At 40.5% G+C, this 27,663-nt stretch overlaps 2 protein-coding genes across 4 annotated transcripts in view; one reads left to right on the top strand and one right to left on the bottom strand.

Annotated features, from left to right (window-relative positions):
* SMAP1 (small ArfGAP 1) overlaps positions 1-10,049 on the top strand; it is a gene marked incomplete in the record, with an annotated part of 190,881 nt that extends 180,832 nt beyond the window's left edge. For all 3 annotated transcript variants that reach the window (XM_056565838.1, XM_056565839.1, XM_056565840.1), the window contains 3 exon segments: positions 1,727-1,895; positions 2,482-2,810; positions 9,909-10,049. In XM_056565838.1, the coding sequence (XP_056421813.1) occupies positions 1,727-1,895; positions 2,482-2,810; positions 9,909-10,046 (636 nt within the window).
* Positions 10,050-11,229: 1,180 nt separating this feature from the next.
* Positions 11,230-27,663, bottom strand: part of B3GAT2 (beta-1,3-glucuronyltransferase 2) — a 173,178-nt gene continuing 156,744 nt past the window's right edge. The window contains exons 3-4 of the mRNA XM_056565841.1: positions 12,137-12,285; positions 11,230-11,366 (exon numbers count right to left, since the gene is read on the bottom strand). Coding sequence (XP_056421816.1) covers positions 11,280-11,366; positions 12,137-12,285 — 236 coding nt within the window. The 3' untranslated portion in view covers positions 11,230-11,279. The remainder of the gene's footprint in view (positions 11,367-12,136; positions 12,286-27,663) is intronic.

Genomic DNA, 27,663 nt, shown 5'->3' on the forward strand with positions numbered 1-27,663 from the left:
GTAGGCTGAAACATGTCACTTTGCCTGTCCGCACCTGTGTTTGCATATGTTATTGGAATAAACTGAAGTTTTATACGAATCCTCCGGCTGGACATCCACTTTCTTCTGTTTGCAATCCATAGTGAGGATATATACAGTGCTCCTTCAAGTTACAATATTAATTGGTTCCAGGACCATTGTATGTTGAGACCATAACTCTATGGAAACCTGGTAATTGGTTCTGAAGCCACCAAAATGTCATCCAAAAATAGGAAAAAGTGAGGACTAAAGAAAAATAAGTAGATAACTAATATAGATAAATCAAGAGCTGCTGTGAGCTGTAAATCACTGTCTATGTAGAGGACATGAGCTTCTTCAGGGTCCTGTACAGTACACACAGTGTCCTAAAAAAGTAAAAATGGAGCCGCCCTCACCTGATGTCCAAAGGAGCAGCTAACCTTGGCATAGGTAAGTAGTACACAACATATAATACCTCCCTGTACTGTAGGAGGCGCTACCAGACAGGAATTCAGTGCATACACTTCAGTAGTACAGGTGTTTTACCAGTAAATGCCTAGTCTGATTGGTCAGTTCTTCCAGCCATTGACATGTTTTACAGATCTGGACTGTCCGTAGCTTTGTAAGTTGTGTCTGGTTTCAAGTTACAGTGCTCCAGAAAAGACCATTGTATGTTGAGGCCATTGTAAGTTGAGGGATCACTGTGTGTATATATAGATATAGAGATAGATAAAGAGAGAGACAGAGCAGTTTAGATCAAGAGTTGCCTGGACTGGGAGAGGCTTTTGACAGTTGTCCAAACAAGAAGTGTCAGACCTTGGAGTCTGAATGTTTTACTTGGGTTGTGTCATGAATTCTATATTATATAACTTGACCTTTTTAATGTTTCTGATTATAAGAAATCATTTGGACACAGATCTCTTTTCTGTTTAGTGTTTTATTTACATTCATGCTTGGTTTATACAAGGCATGTATTTAGTGATTCATTGTTATTTGGCTTCTGAAGGCTATGCTTCCAGGCAGGTCCACAGGGAACTGGGGGAAATGGAGCGGGAGAGCCGGCTAGTTAGACAATATCAATCTGTGAAGGCGTGGGAAGTCAAAGGTTTGGAAAGGAGATTGGCACACGAGGTATATTTGTAAATTGGATGAATCTGGGAAAAAACTAATTTGAGTACACTGGAGACAGGAGATTTGTTTTAATGGATGGTGCAGGCTCGTAATGCATGCCTGAAATAAAATGAGCTCTGTAATTGTTACATGCCTATAGTTGGGTTTATGTGCTTAGTGACAGAAGTGACCATATGTTAATACAGTACATTATAGTTAAAGTATGTCTGTTTTACACATTTTTATTATCATAAGGCCATAGTAATTTCTGCAAAAGTAACATGCCGAATAATTGTATCTGTGATAAGTGATAGTGTTGCCATTAGATCCTTGACTATCTTGTTTCTTGCCCTACATCCAGTCTCCAGGACCTCCCTCTATCATCTGATGTTCAATATATTATATAAAATAAGTAAAAGTTATAGTTATGCTATAATGTCATTTCTCTGCAGGACCAATGATTAATATTCCAGTATAAACTACCATGCAGATGTGGAAGATCTCAGGATGTGTTATTTGTGGTTGGGCTGTCGGTTTAAAAAATAAAACCAGCTACAGGAAAGGTTATAAAAAATCAAACATTACTCACCTGTACATCTCGCTTCCATTTTCTTTTAAGGTTACAACCACAGCCCCAGCTGCTGCCAGCATACCTCCGCCTTCTGGAGACTTGGATTTATTCACTGAACCATCTGCAAAATCTGAAGAAGCTCCTAAAAAACCTTTATCAAAAGACTCCATTTTGTCACTTTATGGTACAACAAATATGCAGCAGCCAAACACAACAGGTCAGTATTGGGCACCTATAAAGGCTGGGATGGTCGCAAACGGTATTTTTTTTTTTTTTTTTTTTTTTAGATTGGCAGGTGTGGAAATCTGTATTGTGCTATTGTATCTGCAGGATTCTGCTTATTATATTTTTTTGGAATAAGCTGGTCAGAAATTCACAAAAATTATTCTGGTTTCAAAAGCGGTTAGGTCATATGGTGGTTCTGGAAGGGCCCCAAAGGATATACGATAAGTATCTGATTGCGGGGGTTTGACCACTGGGACCCAACCGTGATCTCCGTCACTGCACCCACCAGGAAGGGGGGCATGTTCACTCCCACATGAAGCGGCGGCCGATATGCCCCCTCCAAGTATCACTATGTGAAAGTCGGAGATACAGAGTTTGGGTATCTCTGGCCCTCCCATGGAGATACATGGAGTGGGCATATCGGCTGCCGCTTCTTTCCTGGCGACTGCCAGGTTGCCATGCAGGAGATTGTGCGGGGGTCCAGCCATTAAGTTAATGTATACAATATTCATAATTTTGTTGCATTATTGCACAACTGCTCCTTGTCCCAAATTGTCTAACTTTTTTTTGTTATCTAGGTATGTTCATGACTTCTTCTCCAATGCCATACTCCACACAGCCGACAACCAACTTCCAGGCTTTTCCATCAATGGGTGTAGCTGTTCCTACAACTACTGGGCTGATGGGTAACATGATGAGTCAAGCAATGCCTGCCATGGGACAAAATGCTGGAATGATGGTTGGCATGGGAATTCCAAATGGATTTGTGGGAAATACTACAGCTGGAGTTATGGGACTCCCTCCTAATATGATGGGACCACAAGCAGGAATGGTCACAAATATGGGAACAGCTCCAAATAAATTTGGCATGCAGCAAAACCAGCCTGCCCCATGGAATATTACACAGGTATTACCTTAAAGTGGTTAAGTCTTGTACAAAAGTGTAATAGTATGTCATAAGAAGGGCACCCGGGTAAACCTCTAATGTTTATGAGCTCTCTGTATACACTTATGTAAAGTTTTATGGAATCTTCTTTTTTGGATGGGTCTCCTATTCATGTTACCTACTGTCCGTGGCCAAATACATGTCTACATATATTTTTACTTCTTTTTTCTGTATTAAAAGGTTATCTTTACTGTGAGTACAATAAAGTGTAATGAAACACTTTCATGATATTGTTATCTAGTAAACTGAATAAATTATAAACTCCGACAAAGTAATGTGTCTATGTAAGTTGTTAGAGACGGAGATAAATCTGCTGTCTGAACTTTGTGTCTAGTATTTTCACAGTGGTCAGAGGCCGCCTTCTTAATCTGTGTTCATGTCTCTTTCTGAAGTGAATTCATGCAACACGTGGAATTGTGGGTGAAATGTGAGAGTCTTGGGTGGCATCTCTGTCATCTTTTTTTCTTACCAAGACGCAAATGTGAAGACTAATTAGCAGCGAGCAGCTGGTGATGGCAAAGTTTTTAATTAGTTTTAAATGCTGCCCACGTGCAAATGCTCCGGCACACAGCTCTCTGCTTTTATGACTCCCAGATTTTTACTGCCATTATTCCAAGCAAAGCTTTATGGCACAAGTGACAATGAAACGATTTAAAGCTACGGCAGAAAACATTCACTTGACTTCTTTTTAGAAGAAAGCTTTATTGTCATACCACTCTGATTACCAATATCTGCTGAATGAGGCATGCACCTTCCTGTGTACGCCCATAACACTTGGGCTTTCTGTGGGTCTACTGAAATCACCATAATGATCATAATAATTTTTTAGTGTTTTTAAGCTGTTACATAGAAAATGGTCCACTCTTCATCATGTTATAGAGCAGGAGTAGCTGAGCAGATTTCTATAACGTTTTGTGAGAATAAAATACAAGATAAGCTGTAATTTGTTTATTCAAAGTATTTCTGACACTGCAAAAAAAAAAAAACTTTTGTCATGTCGCACACAAATGAGACAAGTCAAGTTTTGATTGGTTGAGGCCTCAGCGCTGAGGCCTCCACTGATTACTAGATATAGCTTCGAAAAGCCTACGGCTTTGCACTGCTTTTTCCAGCTCACCACTTGATCCAACTCATTGCAGGAGATGGGTTCCTCAGACTTACAAAGGAGCCATTGAAGGGGTACTCCGCTGCTCAGTGTTTGAAACAAACTGTTCCAAACGCTGGAGCCAGCGCCGTGAGCTTGTGACATCCCAGCCATACCCCCTCATGATGTCACACCCCGCCCCCTCAATGCAAGTCTATGGGAGGGGGCGTGTCAGCTGTCATGCCCCCTCCCATAGACTTGCATTGGGGGGCGGGGTGTGACATCATGAGGGGGCAGGGTTATGATGTCACGAGCTCCCGGCTCCAGCGTTGGGAAAAGTTTGCTCCAAACGCTGAGCAGCGGAGTACCCCTTTGAGGGTCAGAGAGCCCGCTTACCTCTTGATAAAGCTGGTGATCCAGCGAAACATGTCGAGGGCGCAGTGTGAAAGATTTTAATTTAGGTAGCCATCTGTCCAAGTATCCAGTTTAGTGATGTTCTGCAGGCACCGCTATCTGGTATAATCAATATCCAATACTGAACCAGTTGGTCATTTCACATTTATTAGGGAAGTGGATTACAGTGGCTCCTAATATTTTAATATAAATTGCGTGCGTACAATACAATAAAGATTGCACTTTTAACTCACGTCTTTAGGGTATATGGGAAGAATGGGTAATTTTTGGCTCATCTTTGGATGATCTATAAGAACAGTTTGGATCTTGGCACTGAGAATCTGATTAAAACTTTCCACTTGTATTTGCAACAAAAGTTTGTTGTTTTGTATTTTGTTTGATGGAAAGGGGTACTGCATGGATATCGCAGGGGTCCCAGTGGCCGGATCTCCGCAATAAGATGTCTAGGGTGGAGGACCCCTTTAAAACCCCTGCTCATTTTGAGCTTATGATTCCAGCGGGCAGTTTTTAATCAATTATTTACAACTCTTTGTATACAGAAACTGAGGTCCACTATTTACAGGTCCACTATTCCCGAGGGCTGTCGGGGCTCTGTACAGGAGATCGCAGGGGGGTCCACTGAGGTCCACTATTTACAGGTCCACTATTCCCGAGGGCTGTCGGGGCTCTGTACAGGAGATCGCAGGGGGGTCCACTGAGGTCCACTATTTACAGGTCCACTATTCCCGAGGGCTGTCGGGGCTCTGTACAGGAGATCGCAGGGGGGTCCACTGAGGTCCACTATTTACAGGTCCACTATTCCCGAGGGCTGTCGGGGCTCTGTACAGGAGATCGCAGGGGGGTCCACTGAGGTCCACTATTTACAGGTCCACTATTCCTGAGGGCTGTCGGGGCTCTGTACAGGAGATCGCAGGGGGCCCCAGCGGTCGGACCCCCTGCGATCTCAAACTTATCCCCTATCCTTAGGATAGGGGATAAGTTGTTCACCACTGGGTTCACTACTGGACTACTCCTTTAAGGGAGACTATACCATGATTTCACCCCCTCCTGTCATAAATATCCACTATATTGCAGCAAACATAAACTTGTTTTTACAGTAATAGCTTTTTCAGTGTATATAGTCATTCTGCCTGGATGCATTTTTTAACATAGACATATCATCATTCATAAGACACTATGCTCTATTATGGATGAAATGCAAAGGTTAAAAGTACATAGTCCTAAAAATGTATGTATGTATTAGCAGAAAGGTCTTTTTTGATGTAATGGTGTTTCTTTGCTGTGTGTCACTAGTCGGCACTTGGGATCGCTCCTGACTGAAGCTTCCAATGACCTTGTGACTGCACAGTCATTACCATGAAGGCTTCGCTAATTCCCTTTTGGATAAAGCGTATATTGACACAGGCTTTTTATCTAAGTTGCCATGTTTTTTCTTTTTTTTTTTTTTTTCTTATCGTTTCCCTAAAATGAATTTAGAGAAAAGGAAATATCTGCCCTTTGTGATCTAAATGAAACAGTTCTCGGCTCACATTAACAATGATAAAGCACACTTAAAGGCTTCTATCACAAAGACGGGAAATTGTATTGTCATTAACCTCTGCTTTGTTAAAGAAAAAAAAAATCAGATTTCTACAAAAAAAAAAAAAGCATGTGACAAATGGCCCATTTGGAGTACTTATCTAGCTGGTCTAAAATTGCTTAGTTGCATTGATGACAGGACGCTTTGATTAACCGACCACACTTACTCTAATACTCATCTGGTAATAGTGTTTGGGGTCCATTTAGGCTTTGCTATCTTTTACAATTCAGGCATTTATTCAAAGCTCTCCATGGTCGTCTTTTTCCCCCCAGATAACATTGCTGTATCTGCCCTGCTTGCTTTTCTAAAAATCGACTACATTTTTGGAGCAAAACATAACTTGCACAAAAATGTCCGACTTTTGTAAACTGACAAACAGGTAATAAATTCCCCCTAAGTTCCTTTTTTTTCTTTGTTTTATAATCATAGGCACCTTATGTTCCCCTAGGGTATTACTAAAGGAGTGTAGGTCCAGCTTGAATGGCGCATGTTTGGCTGATTTGCCTTATTATTGATGTTACAAATATTTTTCCTGGGATACACTTTCTAACCAAGGGCTGCACTCAGACCCTTGGGTTATTAAAAAAAAAAAAAAAAAAAAAGGGAATCCCTGGAAAATTCTTTTAAATCCAGCACTTGGTTTAATTATATAAAATAAAAGATTGATTTCTTTAAAATTTCAAGCAGGGTTTGAAAAGAATAACATTTTGCGCATACTGCCATTAGTGCTATGTTCTTCTGGGCTCCCATACTAGAATATGACAATATTACAATCTTTACAGAACCAGTGCGGATAAAGCGTTCACATAACTGTAGGTGCATTGTGCTTAAAGGGGTACTCCGGTGAAAACCTTTTTTCTTTTAAATCAGCTGGTGGCAGAAAGTTAAACATATTTGTAAATTACTTATATTAAAAAATCTTAATCCTTCCTGTACTTATTAGCTGCTGAACACTACAGAGGAAATTCTTTTCTTTTTGGAATTTTCTCTGATGACCTCGCGAGCACAGTTCTCTCTGCTGACGTTATTATTTTGTTACAACAAAACTTTATTTATTGTTGTCCTTAGTGGGATTTGAACCCAAGTCCCCAGCACTGCAAGGCAGCAGTGCTTACCACTGAGCCACCATGCTGCCCTTGGCATTCATCTGCTATGCATGGTTGCTAAAATGGACAGAGATGTCAGCAGAGAGCACTGTGCTCGTGATGTCATCAGTGTTCCAAAAAGAAAGGAATTTTCTCTGTAGCATTCAGCAGCTAATAAGTACTGGAAGGATTAAGATTTTTTAATAGAAGTAATTTACAAATATGTTTAACTTTCTGCCACCAGTTGATTTAAAAGAAAAAAGGTTTTCACCGGAGTACCCCTTTAATCAATGAAATTGAAGCTCTGTAGGTTGGCTGTAATACACCATTAACGGAGAGGGGCTCCCATACTAGAAGCCACAGCAAGCTCATAGACAACTATATACAAATAGCATAGAAGAGACACGATTACCCGCACCCAACGCTAGGCTTCAGTCATCCGACTCCGCTTCAACTGCTCACATGGACATCACCGGTTGCAGACCTGATGCAGAGCGCTCAGAGGCAACTACCGGTGTTTTCGCGCTATGTGCCCTTCTTCCGGTCTCAAAGCGCCTGCAGTTGCCTCTAAGTGCCCTGCATCAGGTCTGGAATTGGTAATGTCCTTGTGAGCAGTTGACGCAGAGTTGGCCGACTGAAGCCTAGTGGTGAGTGTGGGTAACCTCTACTCTTCTAGCTATTTGTATTTAGTGACTTAGTTCTTTCTGGTTCCCAGCACCACCAGAGCCACAAACTCAGGACTTCGGTCCCCCTCTGTGATAGAGGTACCGCAACCCAGTGACCCTGACTACTTTATAACAATAGTGCCACTATACTCTTGAAGTTATATCATAGACAACTATGGCTGTATTATATGAATAACAGGGCCTTGATACACATTCAACACACAAAATGGGTCTTTCTTTGAGTATTCTGCTTACTAGCCAAGTATTAGACAACTGCTTTGGGTGGAGTTGTGCTTTTTCAGACAAGCACATGTTCAGTTGAGACCATTTTTTGATGTTCTTTATTGGTCATTGATACTTCTCTGATGTTCAGAATAACATCAGTGCTAATCTTAGCCATTAATTCTGGATCAGAAGACATGATCATAGATGGTCTGCATTGGCTTGCACTTCAATCACTTCATAAAACAGAACATTTCCATTGTGAGCCAGTCATAGTTAATAAATTTTAGAGATATCTCAAGTAAGTATGGTATGTAAAGGGGTTATCCAGTGTTTAAAAAAATAAATAAATAAATAAAAATGAGCAGGGAAAAAAAAAACATACTTTCCTAGTCCTGGTCCTCCACAGATCCTGTTTGGTTCCGTGGTTCTGTCCAGTCCCCCAATCTTTTATTTTTCTGCTTCCGAGATGGACACTTGTTGCAGGACCTGCCCACTAAGCAAATCACCGGTTGAAATGAAACACTACCGTGGCCAGTTACTAAAATGCTAGCCTATCCTCATGGTTGCGTCATTTTCCAGTGAAAACTTTTTGATGACTGCTGCCAATACTGTTTTTCAGAGCTGCAGTGCCAACTATACACTCCTTTCATTAAGTGTGGCCTGTGCTGGGTTGCTACAGGTCATCTTGCTGTGGCAAACAACTAAACAGTTATGGGTCATGTGTCAGACCCCCACCAATCAGATATTGATGACCTTTCCTGAGAATAGGCAATCAGTAGTTTTTCTCTAGACCCCTTTTAAAGCTACTATCGCAATATATATATATATATATATATATATATATATATATATATATATATATATACATATATAACTTCAAAAAATTGTGCGGCACTCCAAATGTCCAAAAAAAAATAACTTATTTATTCCACATGTCAAACAGCACTGTTTGACATGTGGAATAAATAAGTTATTTTTTTTGGACATTTGGAGTGCCGCACCATTTTTTGAAGTTATCAATTGGCTGTGATCGAGCCTGAGGAGCTGGCACCCGTCTACTTTGGTATAGTAGTGCTGCATTTTTTTTTGGATATCTATATATATATATATATATATATATATATATATATGTGAGATGGATAGTTGCTACCAGCTGGACGTCCCTTACAGTTATTTTTTAACAAAGCAGTGATAAAACGCAAACTTTAATCATACATATATTATTACAGATTTAGAGAACAAAGTTACCAGAAAGCTTTGGCCCATCCACCTGATCATAATAGCTCTGTCCTATATTGAGGAGAAGTTAAGCTGATGTGCAGTTTGCTTGGCTCTAGATGTGTGTATTTTGTATGCACACATGACCTTAGTTGTGTTTTTTTTTTTTTTTTTAGAGAGTTCTTATGTACTTTGTTATTCTTCTTGCTTACACATTCTACTACCTTAATTTTTTTCTTTTATTCAGAAGAAAAAAAAAATCAAAAATGGAAAGAACGTAACTAGACTCAGTTCTGTTACACATGCTAGTTGTAACAACAGTTGTATAGTTCTTATTAAAAACAGTCAAAAGCTTTGAAAGTATTACCATAACAAGGTTGTGCTTACAATAATTTATTTTAGCAAATGAGATGACAAACATATTCAGAACTAGTAGGAACTCTATGAAAGCATTATTTCTTTTTAGCTTATTCTGCTTTGTCATGGTTTATAGTCAGAAATTGTTAGAAATGCTCCCAGTCTGCCCGAGGAACCATGTAGATATCTAAAAAATAGATTTGCATCCACATAACCAGAGATTGAAGTAAAAATGTCAGGGTTGTCAATTGTTATGGAAGGAAGGTTTAATTCAATGTGTTCTGTAGAATATAAGCACTGACTACAGATAACATAGAGTCTGTTTGAGATGGACTGTCAAATAACTCTCATAGAATAGCATCACCATGCATCCTCATAGATTTTGGTTGTGCTTACATTAAAATGTGGTATTTTTGTTTTTGTGCTTTACAGATGAGTCAGCAGATGAGTGGGATGAGCCTGAATGGTGCTAGCAATATGATGGCTTTTGGTCAGCCGGCAAACACTGTTGGAGCAGCATGGTCTGGAAACGCCGCTGGTCAGACTCTAAGCACACAACTGTGGAAATGAGAGAAGCCAGTAGACGTACAATAAAGAGGATCCTTTCGACATTCCTTGCTTTTATGCACACCATACCCTATGTTTTAAACATTTATATATTCTTTCCCTGTCAGATGTCATACAAAGAGCTTACCTGCTCACCTTGTCAGTTTGATTGAATATGATAGTGGTGGAGTAGAAGGTACAGTACATCTACATATCAGCAGTTTTCAATGACCCGTGATTTTTAACTAAAGTTTCTGAACTCTGGACTTTTTTTTTTTTTCTTCTTTTTTCATGTGCAATGATTTTAAAGGAAATACATTTGAATTGATATTTAAGGGTATTGGGGATCATGTTAGTAAGTACAAATGATCAAAGTGTCACCTTGAGCCACATCCTGATTTCTCCTCCGGTCTTTACGAAGATACTGTAGTCATATTGAAGAATATTTAATCATGCAAATTGATTGTAAATGTATCATCGAGATCCATTTGTGTATCTCTTTTGGATGTCCATCTATCAGTAGTTGTGATGTAGTTTATGACATCCTGAACAGAGAACGTCATAACTGAGAGACGCATAAGCCTGGATGGAAGAGAGTCTATGATGTGTTCTAAGACAATGTAATATACACAACTGGGTTTTCGTGGAAGATACAGTATGGTGTAATGTTGCATGCATTCTTCCCGCTCTTATAGACCTCATTCACTTTCTCATGAAGGGAACAGCATAAGTCCATCCAGGTTTATGTAACTTGTGTTTACATTTTTAAGGTGCCTAGTATTGAAGAAATGTTTTCTCCCATGTATTAATCTATAAACCTACAGATTGTTTGTATTTCATGTAGCCTTGTGGGCTAGAGTTTATTACTAATACTGACAAGGAAATGGCTAAACTGTGTACTGTAATTCTGTAAGTGGAATGTTCTATATAATGTGTTATGGAAGCTTTACTTTCATTTTGTAGGGTCAAAATCAATACCCTACTAGGTTACACTGCTGAATTGCCTCTAAGCGTTACTGAAAATCACTTTGAAATAAAACCGTGGTATGGAACATGAAGATCATGTACAAGGAAACACACACGTGGTAAAATGTCCAAAATATTCCAAGATGGTTCTGTGTATCCCTGTAACTTGAAGGCCAACACATGATCAGGGTAGGTTGAAGAATGGCAGCGTCTCAATCATCTCCTGTACTCCACAGCTATGCATCCGTGGGCAAATCATTCCCTGGGACTCCACGGAATGGTATCTGATGATCATACCTCAATTTTTATTGTATCCTGAGGATGCTTGGGCTCATTCGCTAGATTGACCTTTTCTGTTCGAGTGTGCCACACAAGAACCTGCAAAACAATGCACACATCTGTTACCCTCCTGGGAAATGCTGCTTTTGCAACTAAACAAACTTCCCTTCCAAATAGTAACTGTGCGGTATGGTGCACTTCACTAGCTTGCTTTCTTATTTGAAGCCTTGTGTAATGGGTTCTCTAGCTTGGGAGTCATTACAGATCACACTTAGAACTTCTCGCTGAGGACTTGTCAGTGCTCCTTTTATATCTATTGGTTTCTGTTACAAAGTGCAATAGTTGATCAACCATGCCTGGAAAATTCCAGTCATATATGCTCAAGACCATATTTAAAGTAGAAATAAAACTGACCATGTTTTAAGTTTAGAGTCCGATTTATCCTCTTGTATTTTTCTCCAGAAATAGAATGACCTGATATTTCTTTTTATTTCTGATTTGTAAAGGTTTAATTTTACCTGGATTTTTTTTCATTTGTTTTTATTTATGTTCAGAGCAGAATCTCTATATTAGAAATATTTAGTTTTTAATTTTTTTGTTTCATTTAATCAGGTCGATCTGGCGTACAGACACACTTTGTGAATATCAATGCTTCTCTTGAAGCTTGTGAAGTTGTAACTGGTGTATATATATCAATGGAATAGTAGCACAGTTCCTAATTGACATTTGACTTAATTCAGTTCTGAACTTGCGTGTATTTTCCCTCTGTCAATTTTAGAGGTATGGATTGGATGTAGTATTACTTATACTATGATGAACAAAGTATCTGCAAAAAAAATAAAAATTTAAAAATTGCAATTCACTTTTACCTTTGTGCAGTTGTTGGCTTTGGGCTCGAGTTCTTGTACTGTGGTTATCTGCTTTAAAAAATCTGATTCTTGCATTCCTGGCTGAGAGCCTCGGCGTTTGAACACCGCTTTGGGGCTTGAAAGGATCACTTGAAGACTCACAGCAAATCCTAGAAGAGGAAACAGATTGGAACATCCCATTATTATTTGATGAAAATAAAGACCTTCGATGTCATAGCGAGAGGTCTACACTGAGAAATACAGAGAAAGGGCTTTTATTGTTATGATCATCTTTACACAAAGTTTTTTTTATAACTTTGAAACTACGAGAGGTCATTTTTTTTCCCTCCACTCACTTCAAACTTGTATGGATTCTAAGAGGAATTTAGCTTCATACATTAATCCACAAAATACCAATTGGTTTATTAAAGTTACATTGTTAGGAAATATCTGTATTTATTGTAAAATGAATTCTGTGGTAAACATACAATTTGATGTAATACAAAAGGGGAGGCAGCTCCAACCACAAAAGCCGGTTGAAACCTCTATTTTGCCAGATGAGTGCTAATATGTAAGATCGGGTACCCTATGCGGCCTGAAAAACAATTGTATGAATAATAGGGGGGAAGCACTTTCCTCAAATCTGGTCTTTTATGTGCTTATGGATGAAAGCATATGTGGATCTTGTATTTTGTGTTCATAGTTGGGTAAAGAAGTAGGATGCAATATAAATTAAGCAATGATATATTTATTGGTGTATAATGTCTATGACATCTGCCTGCAGGGCCCTTGCAGCAGTGCCAGTAGATATGATATATAACATTTATAAAAAAATTTAATCAATTAATAAAACCCAAATTAAAATAAAACTTGTATAGATGGCTTAAAGAAAGTCCGTATTGTGCAATCTTGATAATAGGCAGCCGTTGTGAGTGTAATATTATACACTCTGTAGTTCAGTAGGGTAGGGTCCGTGAGGAAAGTGCTTCCCCCTTTTATTCATACAATTTGATGTCTTTACCCTCTTCAGAGATTTCCTATAATTTACACTAACATCTAACCTTACAGTTCAAAATGTTAAGTGGGGAAAGATTAAGTATTCTGGAATCACATAAGATCTCATCAATTTATGCTCCTATAGACTTTATAAGCACCATGCCCCATTATCGTCATTGAATCATATATCGTTGTCAACAATTATCTTCCTACTTGACTTTTAACCTAGGATGCAAACCTTTTGTAGATATTGGTGAGATTTGGTTTCTTATTATTTGCTCAGTTTGATATATTAATAGTTAACAGTGGAGAACAATCAACTAGTGTAAAAGAGAGCAGAAGCTTGTGGTGGTGTCTAATGGTAACCCATCAGTAAACTTATATCTGTGCTTCCCCACTTGTAGCTCTCAAACTTTTATCATGATCTGACAGCCACAAGCAGATTGAAATCAATGAGCATCTGTTTAAAGGGGTACTCCACTACCCCAGCATTTTGTTCCCAATGGTGGGTGTGGGCTTTGGGGGGGGGGGGGGGCGTTGTGATGTCATGTCACGCCCTTTGTGTTGTGACACCATGAACCTTCAATTCAAGTCTGTAAGAGGGGGTGTGGTGTCTCCCAAAGACTTGTATGAGGGGGCGTGGTGGTGATGTCACAACCCCCGCAGCCGGCACCCAGCGTTCAGAACAAAATGTTCCAAACGCTTGGGCAGTGGAGTACCCATTTAATGCATAGATGCAAAGAGGCCTCAAGATGGAGCATTGGATGCACCCATGAGCATATGAGAAATTCTATGTGAGGAATCCACAACAAGAAAGCACTGACCTATTTATCTCTTATCTGTATGAAGTAGGCAACAACAATTGTAGACACGCTAGTACATTCACCTTTTTTAGGCTTTTATTTTTTTTTCTATCCAATGACATCAGACCAGGAATACACTGCTTACTTTCTGTATGAACCTAAAGTTATGCCTGCACTAATGTACTTGGAGAAATATATACTGTATGCACATTGGATTCTGCTTGACAAAATACATATAATCAGATTTCTTACTTTACTAATACATTGGCTGAGACAAAAATGCGTCTGGATTTTGTCTGACGGTCTGCAGCCATTCACAGCTCCATTTGAGACAGATAGAAACCTCACAGCTTATTTTGAGAGCCAAAAATCATCATGGTTATGGGCTGAATTGTAACCAAGCACTAATATTGATGAGTGAAGGATTCAGAAGGAGCAAGAGGCTGCTGCCCGCGATGAGCGAGTACATAGGTCCACAGAGGTGCTCTGAACACAGCCCCACTTGGTAGGTGTGGTAAACCAGAGCTTCCCCTTATAGTTTGAGGTTTACACTAGAAGTGCACTCCCTATTTTTGTTTATCTTTTCAATTAGATGAAAAGCAGACCAATTTTGTCCCACATTGTTAAATCTGGGTCATCGTGTTTTATGGTACTGTTCACTGACCAAAATTTATTTTAAGTCAAAGTTCCAAAAAACACTGCCGGTAATAAAGAATTACATCAGTGAATCAATTTTGCTTCCTAAACCCTATCCTCTATCAGCATGATATCCTAGATCGTTACCACATCACACACATGGGCAGTGTATATAGACATGTTCAATCAGACAAGTTTCTGCAAAAAGCTAGAAGGATTGTTGTGATCAAACAGTTTTTTTTTGATTTGAGTGAATGCTTCTTTCCTACTTCTTTTTATACTTCAGATATCCGTACGTGGTAGGTGCTGTAGACAGCTACATATGAAAACAGTGGTAGGAAAGATGTCCCAATGAGCAAATTCTACAAGGTGTGAGGTGATCAAAGTACTGAAAAATCCTGTCATTTAACTATTTCATATAAACATTAAACACAGTACAGGACATAGGGATTGGAAGATTTCCATGCTTTAAGGATCTTCCCTCAGGTCCTTTCTCTAATATACTAATAAAAATATTCTCATTACTCTAAAGGTCTCCTGCACCCTGAAACATGCTATAAAATGAATGTTCTAAATAAAAGCTATTTTCTCATCTATACTGCTTGCTGCCTACATTATTCTTATTGGTTTGGGGCTGAAGAGTTCATCGTCACTACTGACTTCAACAATTTGTTGTGTAAAATAGAGGGGGAATATATCCATTGGCACAGATTTTTGTGCAGTGTGATACCTGATGTGCCAGTGTGTACCCATTACAGTTGTTGCACAAAATTTATGTAGCACTCACTTCATAAATTTGCGCAAATTACAGAAAGTCCTTGGATAGTGCAATAAAGGATGAACACACATTCTTACACCAGCTAGTCACTGTAGTACATTTGCACAAAAATAATGCACTCATAATTTTAGTGCATCAATGAGTGTATTTGCACTCCTCTGTGCTCTCTCCTGTCCTATCAGACACAGAGGAGTGCTAGCCCACCCTCACTTACTGGACTTTGTCCATGCCTGTGCTTCAGCTTGGAGAAAGCCATGATTTTTTTTATTTTTATAAAGGAATCAAAATTCTCTTATGAAGTATATTAGAAAGGTTAATGTTTTGCCAAGATGTGCAACATATTAGTTTTTTTCCTCCAAAAAAGTGTAGTAATTCACATCCACGTCCCGGCAGGTGATGGGCCACACAAAGTATAAATCCAATATAAGAAGTAGCCAGCGTGGAAAATGCAAGAAGTCTCGTTTATTGGATAAAAATACATATATGGTGAACCAGGTCACGCGTTTCAGGTGTTGCCCCCCTTAGTCATGTCAGTGTCTCTGACATTTTTATGGAATAAACAAGATTTTGTATCTGACAGTGCCCATTTAAATATCCAGATGTAGACAACCCATTAAGATTTCCCATACTTATGGTTCATCAAAACCAACAAGCGGGAATCACATGAAGGACAGATAAAATATATAAAGAAATAAAATATAAAAAGTAATTATCACTTTATTTAACTAGCAATAAAAATATAGCCAAAAACATGGTATAAAATTGTGTCGGAATCCTGGCTTCCCAGAACAGACAACACCAGTGACATGCCATAATCTCATCCGCATCATTTACAACTGTGTTTAAAATATACCTTCTATATATTCTACATGTATGGCTTCCGAAGGCGATTGTTCATACATTCCATTGCCTTCACCCCTGCATGGTTCATATTTTGTTGCATTGTGTAATAAAAAGCACTCATTTGCACTTCTTTATAGGTGAGAGAAAAGGCTGTGATGTGCAGCTATTTGTAAGGATGTAATGTGAGTACAATGTGTCTTTTGAAGGATGTTACTATAGTCATATAATTGTGAGGCTCTGCGATCAGTCAAGTGTTAAAAAAAATCTCTGTGACAATTATACTATCAAAAGGTGCACATGAAAAGAACAGGAGATAGCCTCCATGTATAATATAGACCGAGCATATCATTGTAGTAGCCTATGATAATGCAAGGAAACAGGACATATGCTGAAACCTGCTGATCACATAGGTTTCATTCACGGCATAGAAAAATCTGGCCATCTAATGACTCCTAAGTGTCTACGTAATGAGTTCCAGTTGTTCATCAGTCTGTGTAGAGCTCAGCGCCTGAGGTGATGCCAGATTAGCTGCATTTTTGTTACGTCTCAGACGTTAGATTTTCTTATTTTAAGAGCTTACTGCCTCTGCGTGTAGAGATGTACAGTATATACAGCTCCACAGGGCAGTAGAAGAGATGATAATGTCGGCCTGTACAGGAATCAAATCATAACTATATATCATAACATACAGGGCCCAGAAAAACTTAGAGCTAGATGGATGGAGGGAGGCCTCACATTCCAAACAGAAGTATGCATTTGTACACCATAGATATTTAGTGGGTTTTAAATGAAATAAAATTTAAATATGGTAAAATCTAAAGTTATTAAACTTACTAATATACTCTTATGCTTTTAAACTTTTCAGGATCTCTGATTCTTGTCAGTGATTGGAAACTTTTTTTTTTGTTCATCTTAAAGGGCTGCAAACCTATCGTGGCAATGAATTTGGTGCCATCATGAGCCACCCAGAAGATTTTATAGGAAATACTTCAGTTGTAATCATCCATAATAACCAATAATGGTATCTATTACCCGAATGTTGTCACAGGTACAGAGATCAGAGATCTAACTGCAATTCAGCAAGGGCCTAGAAAATTGTTGGTATTAGGAGAACTAGAGAGAACTGGTTTTGCAAGTGGAATTTGGCTTGAAGACCATTAAAGGGGTACTCCATCCTTAGACATCTTATCCCCCTATCCAACGCCGGCTTCAGGTGGCCGTGGTCGTGACGTCCCCTCCATTCATGTCTATGGAAAGGAACGTGACGGCTGTTGTCGAGTGACCACTGCTATCACGCCCCCTCCCATAGACATGAATGAAGGGGGCGTGATGTCCCAGCCACCCAAAACCGGCATTCTGAACATTCCAGGTGCCGGGCTGGAGATTGCGGGGGTCCCAGCGTCCTGACACTCTGCGATCAGAAATCTTATCCCTTATCCTTTGAGTAGGAGAGGGCGGTGTACCTTTTTAAACTACTGCTTGTGTAGGTGATATGAGGGTAATTCAGTATGAGAGTAACATGTTAAAGTGTTGGTTACCTTGTGGTTTGGTCAGAATACCTATTGATATATTTTTTGTAAGAATTTCTACTCCTCTGTATTTAATCTTCATTAATTTCTACAATGTAACTATAAAATTCTTTTGCATGTTGGCATTTAAAAAGCCATTTTTGTAGTTACAATTGGTGCTCTCTAGATTAATTGTAAATGAGATGCTCACTGAAAAAATTTTAATAGTTCTCCCATCCTTTATAATAGGATGATATGGGAATAAGAGAGACTAGATGAGTTCCCTACTGCATTTTAAAAGTCTAATTAATACACGCCAATTGAGCTCACCATAGGCACAATGTTCAGTATTAAAAAAAAAATAGTAGGAGACATGTGGAGATAGATATTTTATACACAAGGCTGCAGACTGAGTGCTCTTAGATCACAAAAACTTACTGTAATTATTTGGGTACATAGCTAACACACCATAGCAGCATTGGCACAGGAGGAGGGACTTCCTCAGTATGTTCTTCACAATCATCAGAGTGATGGAAAAATAACATTGCAAAAAATAACAATAAGTATAGTATCAAAATTATAACTAATTTCTTCCTCCTTTTATTTGCCATTCGGATGCTTTAGAGGTTATTAGTTCCCATAAACCTTTTTACAAACAGCTGATAATCCTATAAAATGTTTAATACTAACCTTCCCTGCTGCTCCTGTGCTGATGCTTGCCTGGACCCCTCAAGTTAAATTTTTTTGTACTCCAGCTCTATTGAGAATACCGCAGCCAATTAGTGGTTGTAGCGGTTGTGTGTCAACACCACTGAGGTCACCCCTGCAGCTACTCACCTCCAGGCCAATGCTGGAGCTGGTAACAGAGACAGGTGGGGGACCAGGGAACAAGGAATAGTAAAAGGTTGGTAATGTTAGTATTGCTACTCTTGTTATATGATTATCATCTGTAAAAATATATATGAATTTAGATAACCCCTTTAGCATTCTCATCTTGTAGCTGTAAATTATATATTTTTTTTCTTCCTACAATAGGTGCTTCCATTGTACTCTTCCAAAATACACTAACAAGCAAGTAACCAAATGTTGAGTATTAGTCCCTTAAATACAACCGGTTACTTTCCACCTCTCCTAGAGACATGAGAGGAAATACATTTGCATATTCAAATTCCGTGCCAATGCCTGGGCGGGGCCTTCAGACCGGCTCTCCGGTGACCCAGAAAATAAGGGATCAGAAGCGACCAACCAATAGCAGATCGTACAGTGGTTTCTAAACTGTAGCCCTCCTGATGTTGCAAAGCTAGAACTCCCCGCATGCCCAGACAGCCGTTTGCTGTTTGGGCATGCTGGGATTTGTAGTTTTGCAAGATTTAGAGGGATACAGTTTGGAGATCACTGTGCAGTGGTCTCTAAACTGTGGCCCTCTAGATGTTGTAAAACTACAACTCCCAGCATGCCCACACAGCAGTTTGCTGTCTGGGCATGCTGGGATTTGTAGTTTTGCAACATCTGGAGGGCCACAGTTTGGAGATCACTGTGCGGTGGTCTTTAAACCGTGGCCCTCTAAATCTTGCAAAATTACAACTCCCAGCATGCCCAAACAGCAAACGGCTGTCTGGGCATGCTGGGAGTTGTAGTTGCATGCCTCCAGCTGTTCCATAACTACAACTCCCAGCATGCCCTTTGGCGATCAGTACATGCCAGGAGTTGTAGTTTTGCAACAGCTGGAGGCACACTGGTTGGAAAATGCTGAGTTAGGTAACAGAACCTACCTCAAGGTTTTCCAACCAGTGTGCCTCCAGCTGTAGTAAAACTCCCAGCATGCACGGTCTCAGTGCATGCTGGGAGATGTAGTTTTGCAACAGCTGGAGGTTGGTAACCTCATTTCTTCTGAGTATATAAATACCCCATATGTGGCTGTAAAGTGCTCTGCGGGCGAACTACAATGCTCAGAAGAGAAGGAGCACCATTGGGCTTTTGGAGACAGAATTTGTCCGGAATCGAAGGCCACGTGTGATTACAATGCCCCCATGGTGCCAGAACAGTGGACCCCCCCACACACACACACACATGTGACCCCATTTTGGAAACTACACCCCTTACGTAATGTAATAAGGGGCGCAGTGAGCATTTACACCCCACAGATTTTTAAAACAGTGGTCGGTGAAAATGAAAAATTTTATTTTTTATTTGCACAGCCTACTCTTTCAAAGAGCTGTCAAATGCCATTGGGGTTTAAATGCTCACTGCACCCCTTATTACATTACATGAGGGGTGTAGTTTCCAAAATGGGGTCACATGTGGGGGTTAATGATTGACTGTTTTAATCTGTCATGGTGTCACTAAGGTTTTATGGAATGGGCTCCTGACTTAAGCCTGCTCCATATATGGCAAACCCCCGCTGGGGGGCGCCACTAGTAGCCAACATGCGACTGGCTATTAAGACTTTAAATGTTGCAGTTAAAGTTAACAACCAGATTTAAATGGATGTTAAAGTAATCATTGATGCTGCATTGAGTCGGACTTCCTAGTCACTGCCTTATTGCAACCAGGAGATCTATTGTCCCATCAGCCAGATCGCTTACCTGAGCCTCCGTGGTTGCCTGTATGGGGTAGGCTGTACTAATAGGTACATAGGTACTGCATTGATCTATATAAGCCATGGAAACTTATGAAATGTAAAAAAAAAAAACACCACAATAGTACTCCGTAGAAAACTTAAATCAGCTGGTGCCAGAAAATTAAACAGATTTTTAAATTACTTCTAATAATTTTTTTTTTATCCATACAGTAATTATTAGCGTCTGTATACTACAGAGGGAATTCTTTTCTTTTTGGATTTCTTTTCTGTCACGAACACAGTGCTCTCTGCTGACACCTCTGTCCATTTTAGGATCTGTCCAGAGCAGCATATGTTTGCTATGGGAATTTTCTCCTGCTCTGGACAGTTCCTGAAATGGACAGAGGTGTCAGCAGGGAGCACTGTGGTCTTGACAGAAAAGAAATCCAAAAAGAAAAGAATTTCCGTATACAGACGCTATCCCCCCTCACCCCTTGTGCCATCTCACTTTTCCCCTATCTCCTCCTACTGTTGTTCTTCTTACCTTCAGGTGCAGGGGCTCTTGGTGGGTTTGAAGTTCTCCTGATGTCCTCTGTGCTGCATTCCCTTAAAAGGCTGTGAGCAGCGGCAGCTGCCAGCAGTGATGAGTGATGCTTCTGACATCACTTGTCAGTGCCGGCAGCATGAGAACCCCTGCACTTGAACCTGCTAGCCAGGTAAGAAGAACAACAGGGGGCGGGAAGGGGAAAGGTGATGTGGCACAAGGGGTAAGGGATGATTTGGCACAGGAGGAATGAAATGGCACAGGTGGGATAAAGGGGGGGGGGAAGAAATACCAAAGGGGGTGATGAATTTGCACAGAGGGTAATAAAAGGGGAATGAAATGGCACAGGGGGGTATCAAGGGCAAATGATGTGGTGCGGGTTAATAAAGGAGGGGGGTACCTTTGGCACAGGGAGAATAAAGTGAATGAAGCGGCCGCCGTACATACAGAATCAGGAAGCCACTTTTTAAACAGAAGTCTTCTGCAGAAAGGTGCATTGGGGGGGCCAGGGCATTGCCTATACTGTCCTGACAGCAGCCCTGTGTACAAGGTAAGATCGACATATAAGCCTGGTCGTCCCCCTATTGGGTGTGTTTTGTCCCCTATTTGGATTGTTTTTTTTTTCCCCTATTGGATGTGTCCGCTTCCGCTATTGGGAGTGTCCCCTATTCGGAGGATGCAAATACATTAGGTCTTATGGGACTCTACTTAAGTAAGATTGTGTTACAATACCAAAAACTAAAGCAACATTGGCCCATTGGATTTCTGCTGATAAAAACCACTAATGATAAAATGTAGAATATTACTACAAGTCGTGACTATATTGACCTTCTATTTTAGGGTATAAAGTTAGAATAGAATAATCTATAATTACCTAGCGGTCATCATAAGGGAAAACAAAAGTGAAGTGTTAATGTTTGCAGCACAAAGCTGTGAAAAGCTTTTCCTGGCTGACAAGAGGTGAAGCATTCTGTTCTCAGGTGCAATAGCATAACAGTCAGATATGTATTAGGTGAATTCCCAATTCTGTACACTGTTGTTTAACCCCTTAAGGACCAAACACGTATGAGTACGTCCCTGCACCCTGGGTCTTAAGGACCAGGCAGGTACTCATACATGCCCAGGGGGGTCATCAGCCCCCCCATGTCGGCGATCGGCACAAATCGCAAGTGAATTCACACTTGCGATTCCGGGTCATTACGGGTCTATGGTGACCTGGAATATAAGATCTAAGACACCCATAATCCCCCTAAAGAGATAGGAGTGAGGTGGCAGGGGTGCCACCCCTCCTATCCCTGCTATTGGTGGTCTAGACGCGACCATCAATAGCAGATCGGGGGCGGGGGGGGGGTTAACTTTCGTTTTCCCCATCCTGCCCACCCACAATAGGCAGGGCAGAAAGGGGAAACGACAGAGGACTGGCGCCGAAGTCAACTTACCGATCTGCGGGTGACAATCTGCGTCGGAGATCGGCAGGCGGCGATGTCGTGCAGCAGGCTCCTTGGATCTGACGAAAGCCGGTAATTTGTCTAGCAACATCTGGAGGGCTGCAGTCTGAGACCACTATATAGTGGTCTCTATACTGTAGCACTCCAGATGTTGCAAAACTACAACTCCCAGCATGCCCAGACAGCTGTTTGGGCATGCTGGGAGTTGTAGTTTTGCAACAGCTGGAGGGCTACAGTTTGAGACCACTATATGGTAGTCTCTGAACAATAACCCTCTAGATCTTGCAAAACTACAACTCCTAGCATGCCCACACAACTGTTTGCTGTCTGGGCAAGCTGGGATTTGTAGTTTTGCAGCATTTGGAGGGCCACAGTTTGCAGTGGTCTCTATACTGTAGCTCTCCAGATATTGCAAAACTGCAAATCCCAGCATGCTGGGAGTTGTAGTTGCAATCCCTCCAGCTGTTGCATAACTACATCTCCCAGCATGCCCTTCGGTGATCAGTACATGCTGGGAGTTGTAGTTTTGTAACAGCTGGAGGCACACTGGTTGGAAAATATTGAGTTAGATAACAGAACCTAACTGAAGGTTTTCCAACCAGTGTGCCTCCAGCTGTTGCAAAAGTACAACTCCCAGCCTGCATGGTCTGTCAGTACATGCTGGGAGTTGTAGTTTTGAAACAGCTGGAGGTTTGTCCCCCCCCATGTGAACGTACAGGGTACATTCACACGGGCAGGCTTCCAGTAAGTTTTCTGCTTCAAGTATGAGCTGCGGCAAATTTTTCGCCGCAGCGCAAACTCCTAGCAGGGAACTCACTGTAAACCTCCGCCAGTGTGAATGTACCCTAAAAACACTACACAACACTACACTAATAAATAATAAAGGGTAAAACACTACATATACACCCTCTTACACTGTCCCCCCCCCCCAATAAAAATGAAAAACGTATTGTACTGCAGTGTTTACAAAACAGTGCCTCCAGCTGTTGCAAAACAACAACTCCCAGCATTTCTGGACAGCCACTGACTGTCCAGGCATGCTGGGAGTTTAGCAACAGCTGGAGGCACCCTGTTTGGGAATTACTGGCGTAGAATACCCCTATGTCCACCCCTATGCAATCCCTAATTTAATCCTCAAATGCGCATGGCGCTCTCTCACTTCGGAGCCCTGTCGTATTTCAAGGAAACAGTTTAGGGCCACATATGGGGTATCTCCGTACTCGGGAGAAATTACACTACAAATTTTGGGGGGCTTTTTCTCCTTTTACCCCTTATGAAAAGGAAAAATTGGGGTCTACACCAGTCTGTTAGTGCAAAAATTTTTTTTTTTTTTACACTAACATGCTGGTGTTGCCCTTTACTTTTTATTTTCACAAGAGGTAAAAGGAAAAAAAGACCCCCAAAATTTGTAACGCAATTTCTCCTGAGTACGGAAATACCCCAGATGTGGGCGCAAAATGATCTGCAGACGCATAACAAGGCTCAGGAATGAGGGCGCACTATGTACATTTGAGGCCTAAATTCGTGATTTGCACAGGGGTGGCTAATTTTACAGCGGTTCTGACATAAACGCAAAAAAATAAATACCGACATGTGACCCCATTTTGGAAACTACACCCCTCACGGAACGTGACAAGGGGTATAGTGAGCCTTAACACCCCACAGGTGTTTGACAAATTTTTGTTAAAGTTGGATGGGAAAATGAAAACATTTTTATTTTTTTCACTGAAATGCTGGTGTTAAATTTTTCATTTTCACAAGGGAAAATAGGAAAAAAGCCCCCCAAAATTTGTAACCCCATTTCTTCTGAGTAAGAACATACCCCATATGTGGATGTAAAGTGCTCGTCGGGCGAACTACAATGCTCAGAAGAGAAGGAGCGCCATTGGGATTTTGAAGAGAAAATGTGTCCGGAATTGGAGGCCACGTGTGTTTACAAAGCCCCCATAGTGCAAGAACAATGGACCCCCAACACGTGACCCCATTTTGGAAACTACACCCCTCACATAATGTAATAAGGGGTACAGTGAGCATTTACACCCCACAGGTGTCTGACAGATTTTTGGAACAGTGGTCCGTGAAAATGAAAAATTTTATTTTTCATTTGCTCAGCCCACTGTTCCAAAGATCTGTCAAATGCCAGTGGGGTGTAAATACTCACTGCTCCACTTATTAAATTCTGTGAGGGATGTAGTTTCCAAAATGGGGTCACATGTGGGGGGGGGTCCACTGTTCTGGCACCACGGGGGGGGCTTTGTAAACGCACATGGCCCCTGAGTACCATTCCAAACAAATTCACTCTTCAAAAGCTCAATGTCGCTCCTCCTCTTCTGAGCATTGTAGTTTGACCACAGGGCACTTGACGTCCACACATGGGGTATTTCCATACTCATAAGAAATGGGGTTCCAAATTTTGGGGGGTATTCTCTGCTATTAACCCTTGCAAAAATGTGAAATTTGGGGGAAACACATTTTAGTGAACATTTTTTTTTTTTTTTACATATGCAAAAGTCGTGAAACACCTGTGGGGTATTAAGGCTCACTTTATTCCTTGTTCCTCAAGGAGTCTAGTTTCCAAAATAGTATGCCATGTGGGGGGGGGGGGTGGGTTGCTGTTCTGGCACCATAGGGGCTTCCTAAATGCAACATGCCCCCCCCAAAACCATTTCAGAAAAACATACTCTCCAAAATCCCCTTGTCGCTCCTTCGCTTCTGAGCCCTCTGCTGCGCCCGCCAAACACTTTATAAATAGACATATGAGGTATGTGCTTACTCGAGAGAAATTGGGCTGCAAATTCAAGTATACATTTTCTCCTTTTACCCCTTGTAAAAATTCTAAAATTGGGTCTACAAGAACATGCAAGTGTAAAAAATTAAGATTGTGAATTTTCTTCTTCACTTTGCTGCTATTCATGTGAAACACCTAAAGGGTTAAAACACTTCCTGCATGTCATTTGAATACTTTGGGGGGTGCAATTTTTATAATGGGGTCTTTTATGGGGTATTTCTAATATGAAGACCCTTCAAATCCACTTCAAAACTGAACTGGTCCCTGAAAAATATCGAGTTTGAAAATTTTGTGAAAAATTGGAAAATTGCTGCTGAACTTTGAAGCCCTCTGGTGTCTTCCAAAAGTAAAAACTTGTCAATTTTATGATGCAAACATAAAGTAGACATATTGTATATGTGAATAAAATTTTTTTATTTCCAATATCCATTTTCCTTACAAGCAGAGAGCTTCAAAGTTAGAAAAATGCTATATTTTCAATTTTTTCATCAAATTTGGGGATTTTTAACCAAGAAAGGATACCACCATGTTAAAGTAGCATATGTCACGAAAAAACTATCTCGGAATCAGAATGATAACTAAAAGCATTCCAGAGTTATTAATGTTTAAAGTGACAGTGGTCAGATGTTCAAAAAATGCTCTGGTCCTAAGGTGTAAAATGGCCTGGTCCTTAAGGGGTTAAAGACCCCTAAAATGACTATAAAATAAAAATGAAGAAATGTAAGGAATCATGTTAACAGTACCTTACTGTTCTTTGCCTATGCAGACTTTAGTGTCTCCTGTTTACAGACTAAGAGAAAACCTTCAGTGTAGACTGCCTAGCATTGGAGAAACAAAAAGTTGGTTATTAATTGCTCTGTAGATAAATGTTTCCACTTCAAGTTAATCTGACACCTGTTTCACCCGCACTAAACCCAATACACAGGTTATAGTGCTGGTGAACGGATGACAATAATGTATTACTCACTCGGATCCGTGGTCCAGTTACAGATATATTCTGTATTAGCCCCCATTGCTAATATGTTAATTAACCCCCTTTGTGCAATGGAGGCGGGAGATGGTTTTCTGAGCTTCCCTGTTTCAATCCTCTCTGCTCCCATATGCCTCTCACCTCATAAATATTTATAGAGTCTCATAACGGACGTTAAAATAACAGGCTCTAACAGATGTCAATTGTGAACATCCGTCACCCATAGACTTCTATGTTAAAATTCTAACGGCCATTATTCCACCTGTATTTTTAATGGGACAAAAATTAGTGCATGCACCGTCTTTTATGCCATCGAAAATAACGTCCATTAGTCATAACGGGACATTAATTGTGCTGCGGGATGGTCAAAAAATCCCATTGACATGAATGCGATTTTTTAAAGGCTGTATTAGGGACTTTAAGATGGGAGTTCATGACCGGAGTTTTTGCAGGGTGACAAAGGAAGTGTGGAAGGGGCATTACCCAGATGTTTAAGTGCGGGTAAAACAGGTGTCAGATTCCCTTTTAAGGCTGTGTTCACATGCTGCAGTTCAGCAACTAATTACTGCATGTGTTTTTGCTGCAAATGGACAAAAGTTTTGGAAAAATTGTGCTTTTACCATGATTATGCTAATCATATAAATTGCTGTCAAATGTGCCATGAACAGCATTTTCTGTAACTTTCTTAAAACAAAACATATGCAGTGATTAGTTGCGATACTGCTTATTAGCGGCACTTAACACAGCCTAAGATGTAAAAATTTAGGAAATTTGTATCAGGTTATTGAAGGCTGTTCACTGAACTGTAAGTGTTACAACTCCAGGACCTTGAAATGCTTCTTACGAAGCCACTCCTTCGTTGCCCGGGTGGTGTGTTTGGGATCATTGTCATGCTGAAAGACCCAGCCACATTTCATCTTCAATGCATCTTTAATGCCCCATTCATTCTTTCCTTTACAAGGATCAGTCGTCCTGGTCCGTTAGCAGAAAAACAGCCCAAAAGCATGATATTTCCTCCCCCATGCTTCACAGTAGGTATGGTATTATTTGGATGCAACTCAGCATTCTTTCTCCTTCAAACACGGCAAGTTGAGTTTTTACCAAAAAGTTCTACTTTGGTTTCATCTGACCATATGACATTCTCCCAATACTCTTCTCCATGTTCTTGTAGACCCAGTTTTTGAATTTTTACAAGGGGTAAAAGGAGAAAGAAACAATCAAAATTTGTAACCCAATTTTTCTCGAGTAAGGAAATACCTCATGTGTATGTCAAGTGTCTGGCAGGCTCAGTAGAGGGCTCAGAAGGGAAGGAGCGACAATGGGATTTTGGAGAGTGAGTTTTTCTAAAATGATTTTTGGGGGCATGTCACATTTAGGAAGCCCCTATGGTGTCAGAACAGCAGAAACCCCCCAGCAGAAAGGTATGTAACAAGGGGTCCAGTGAACCTTAACACCCCACGGGTGTTTGGCGACTTTTCGTTAAAGTCGGAAGTGTAAATGAATTTTTTTTACAAAGGGTAATGAGAGAAAATGCCCCCCAAAATTTATAACCCCATTTTTGGAGTATGGAAATACCCCATGTTAAGACGTAAAATGCTCTGCGAGCGAACTACAATGCTCAGAAGAGGAGTCACATTTGGCTTTTGGAAAGCAAATTTTCCTGAAATGGTTTGT

The sequence above is a fragment of the Hyla sarda genome, chromosome 3 (genome assembly GCF_029499605.1).
Source record: "Hyla sarda isolate aHylSar1 chromosome 3, aHylSar1.hap1, whole genome shotgun sequence".
NCBI classification, from domain to species: Eukaryota; Metazoa; Chordata; class Amphibia; order Anura; family Hylidae; genus Hyla; species Hyla sarda.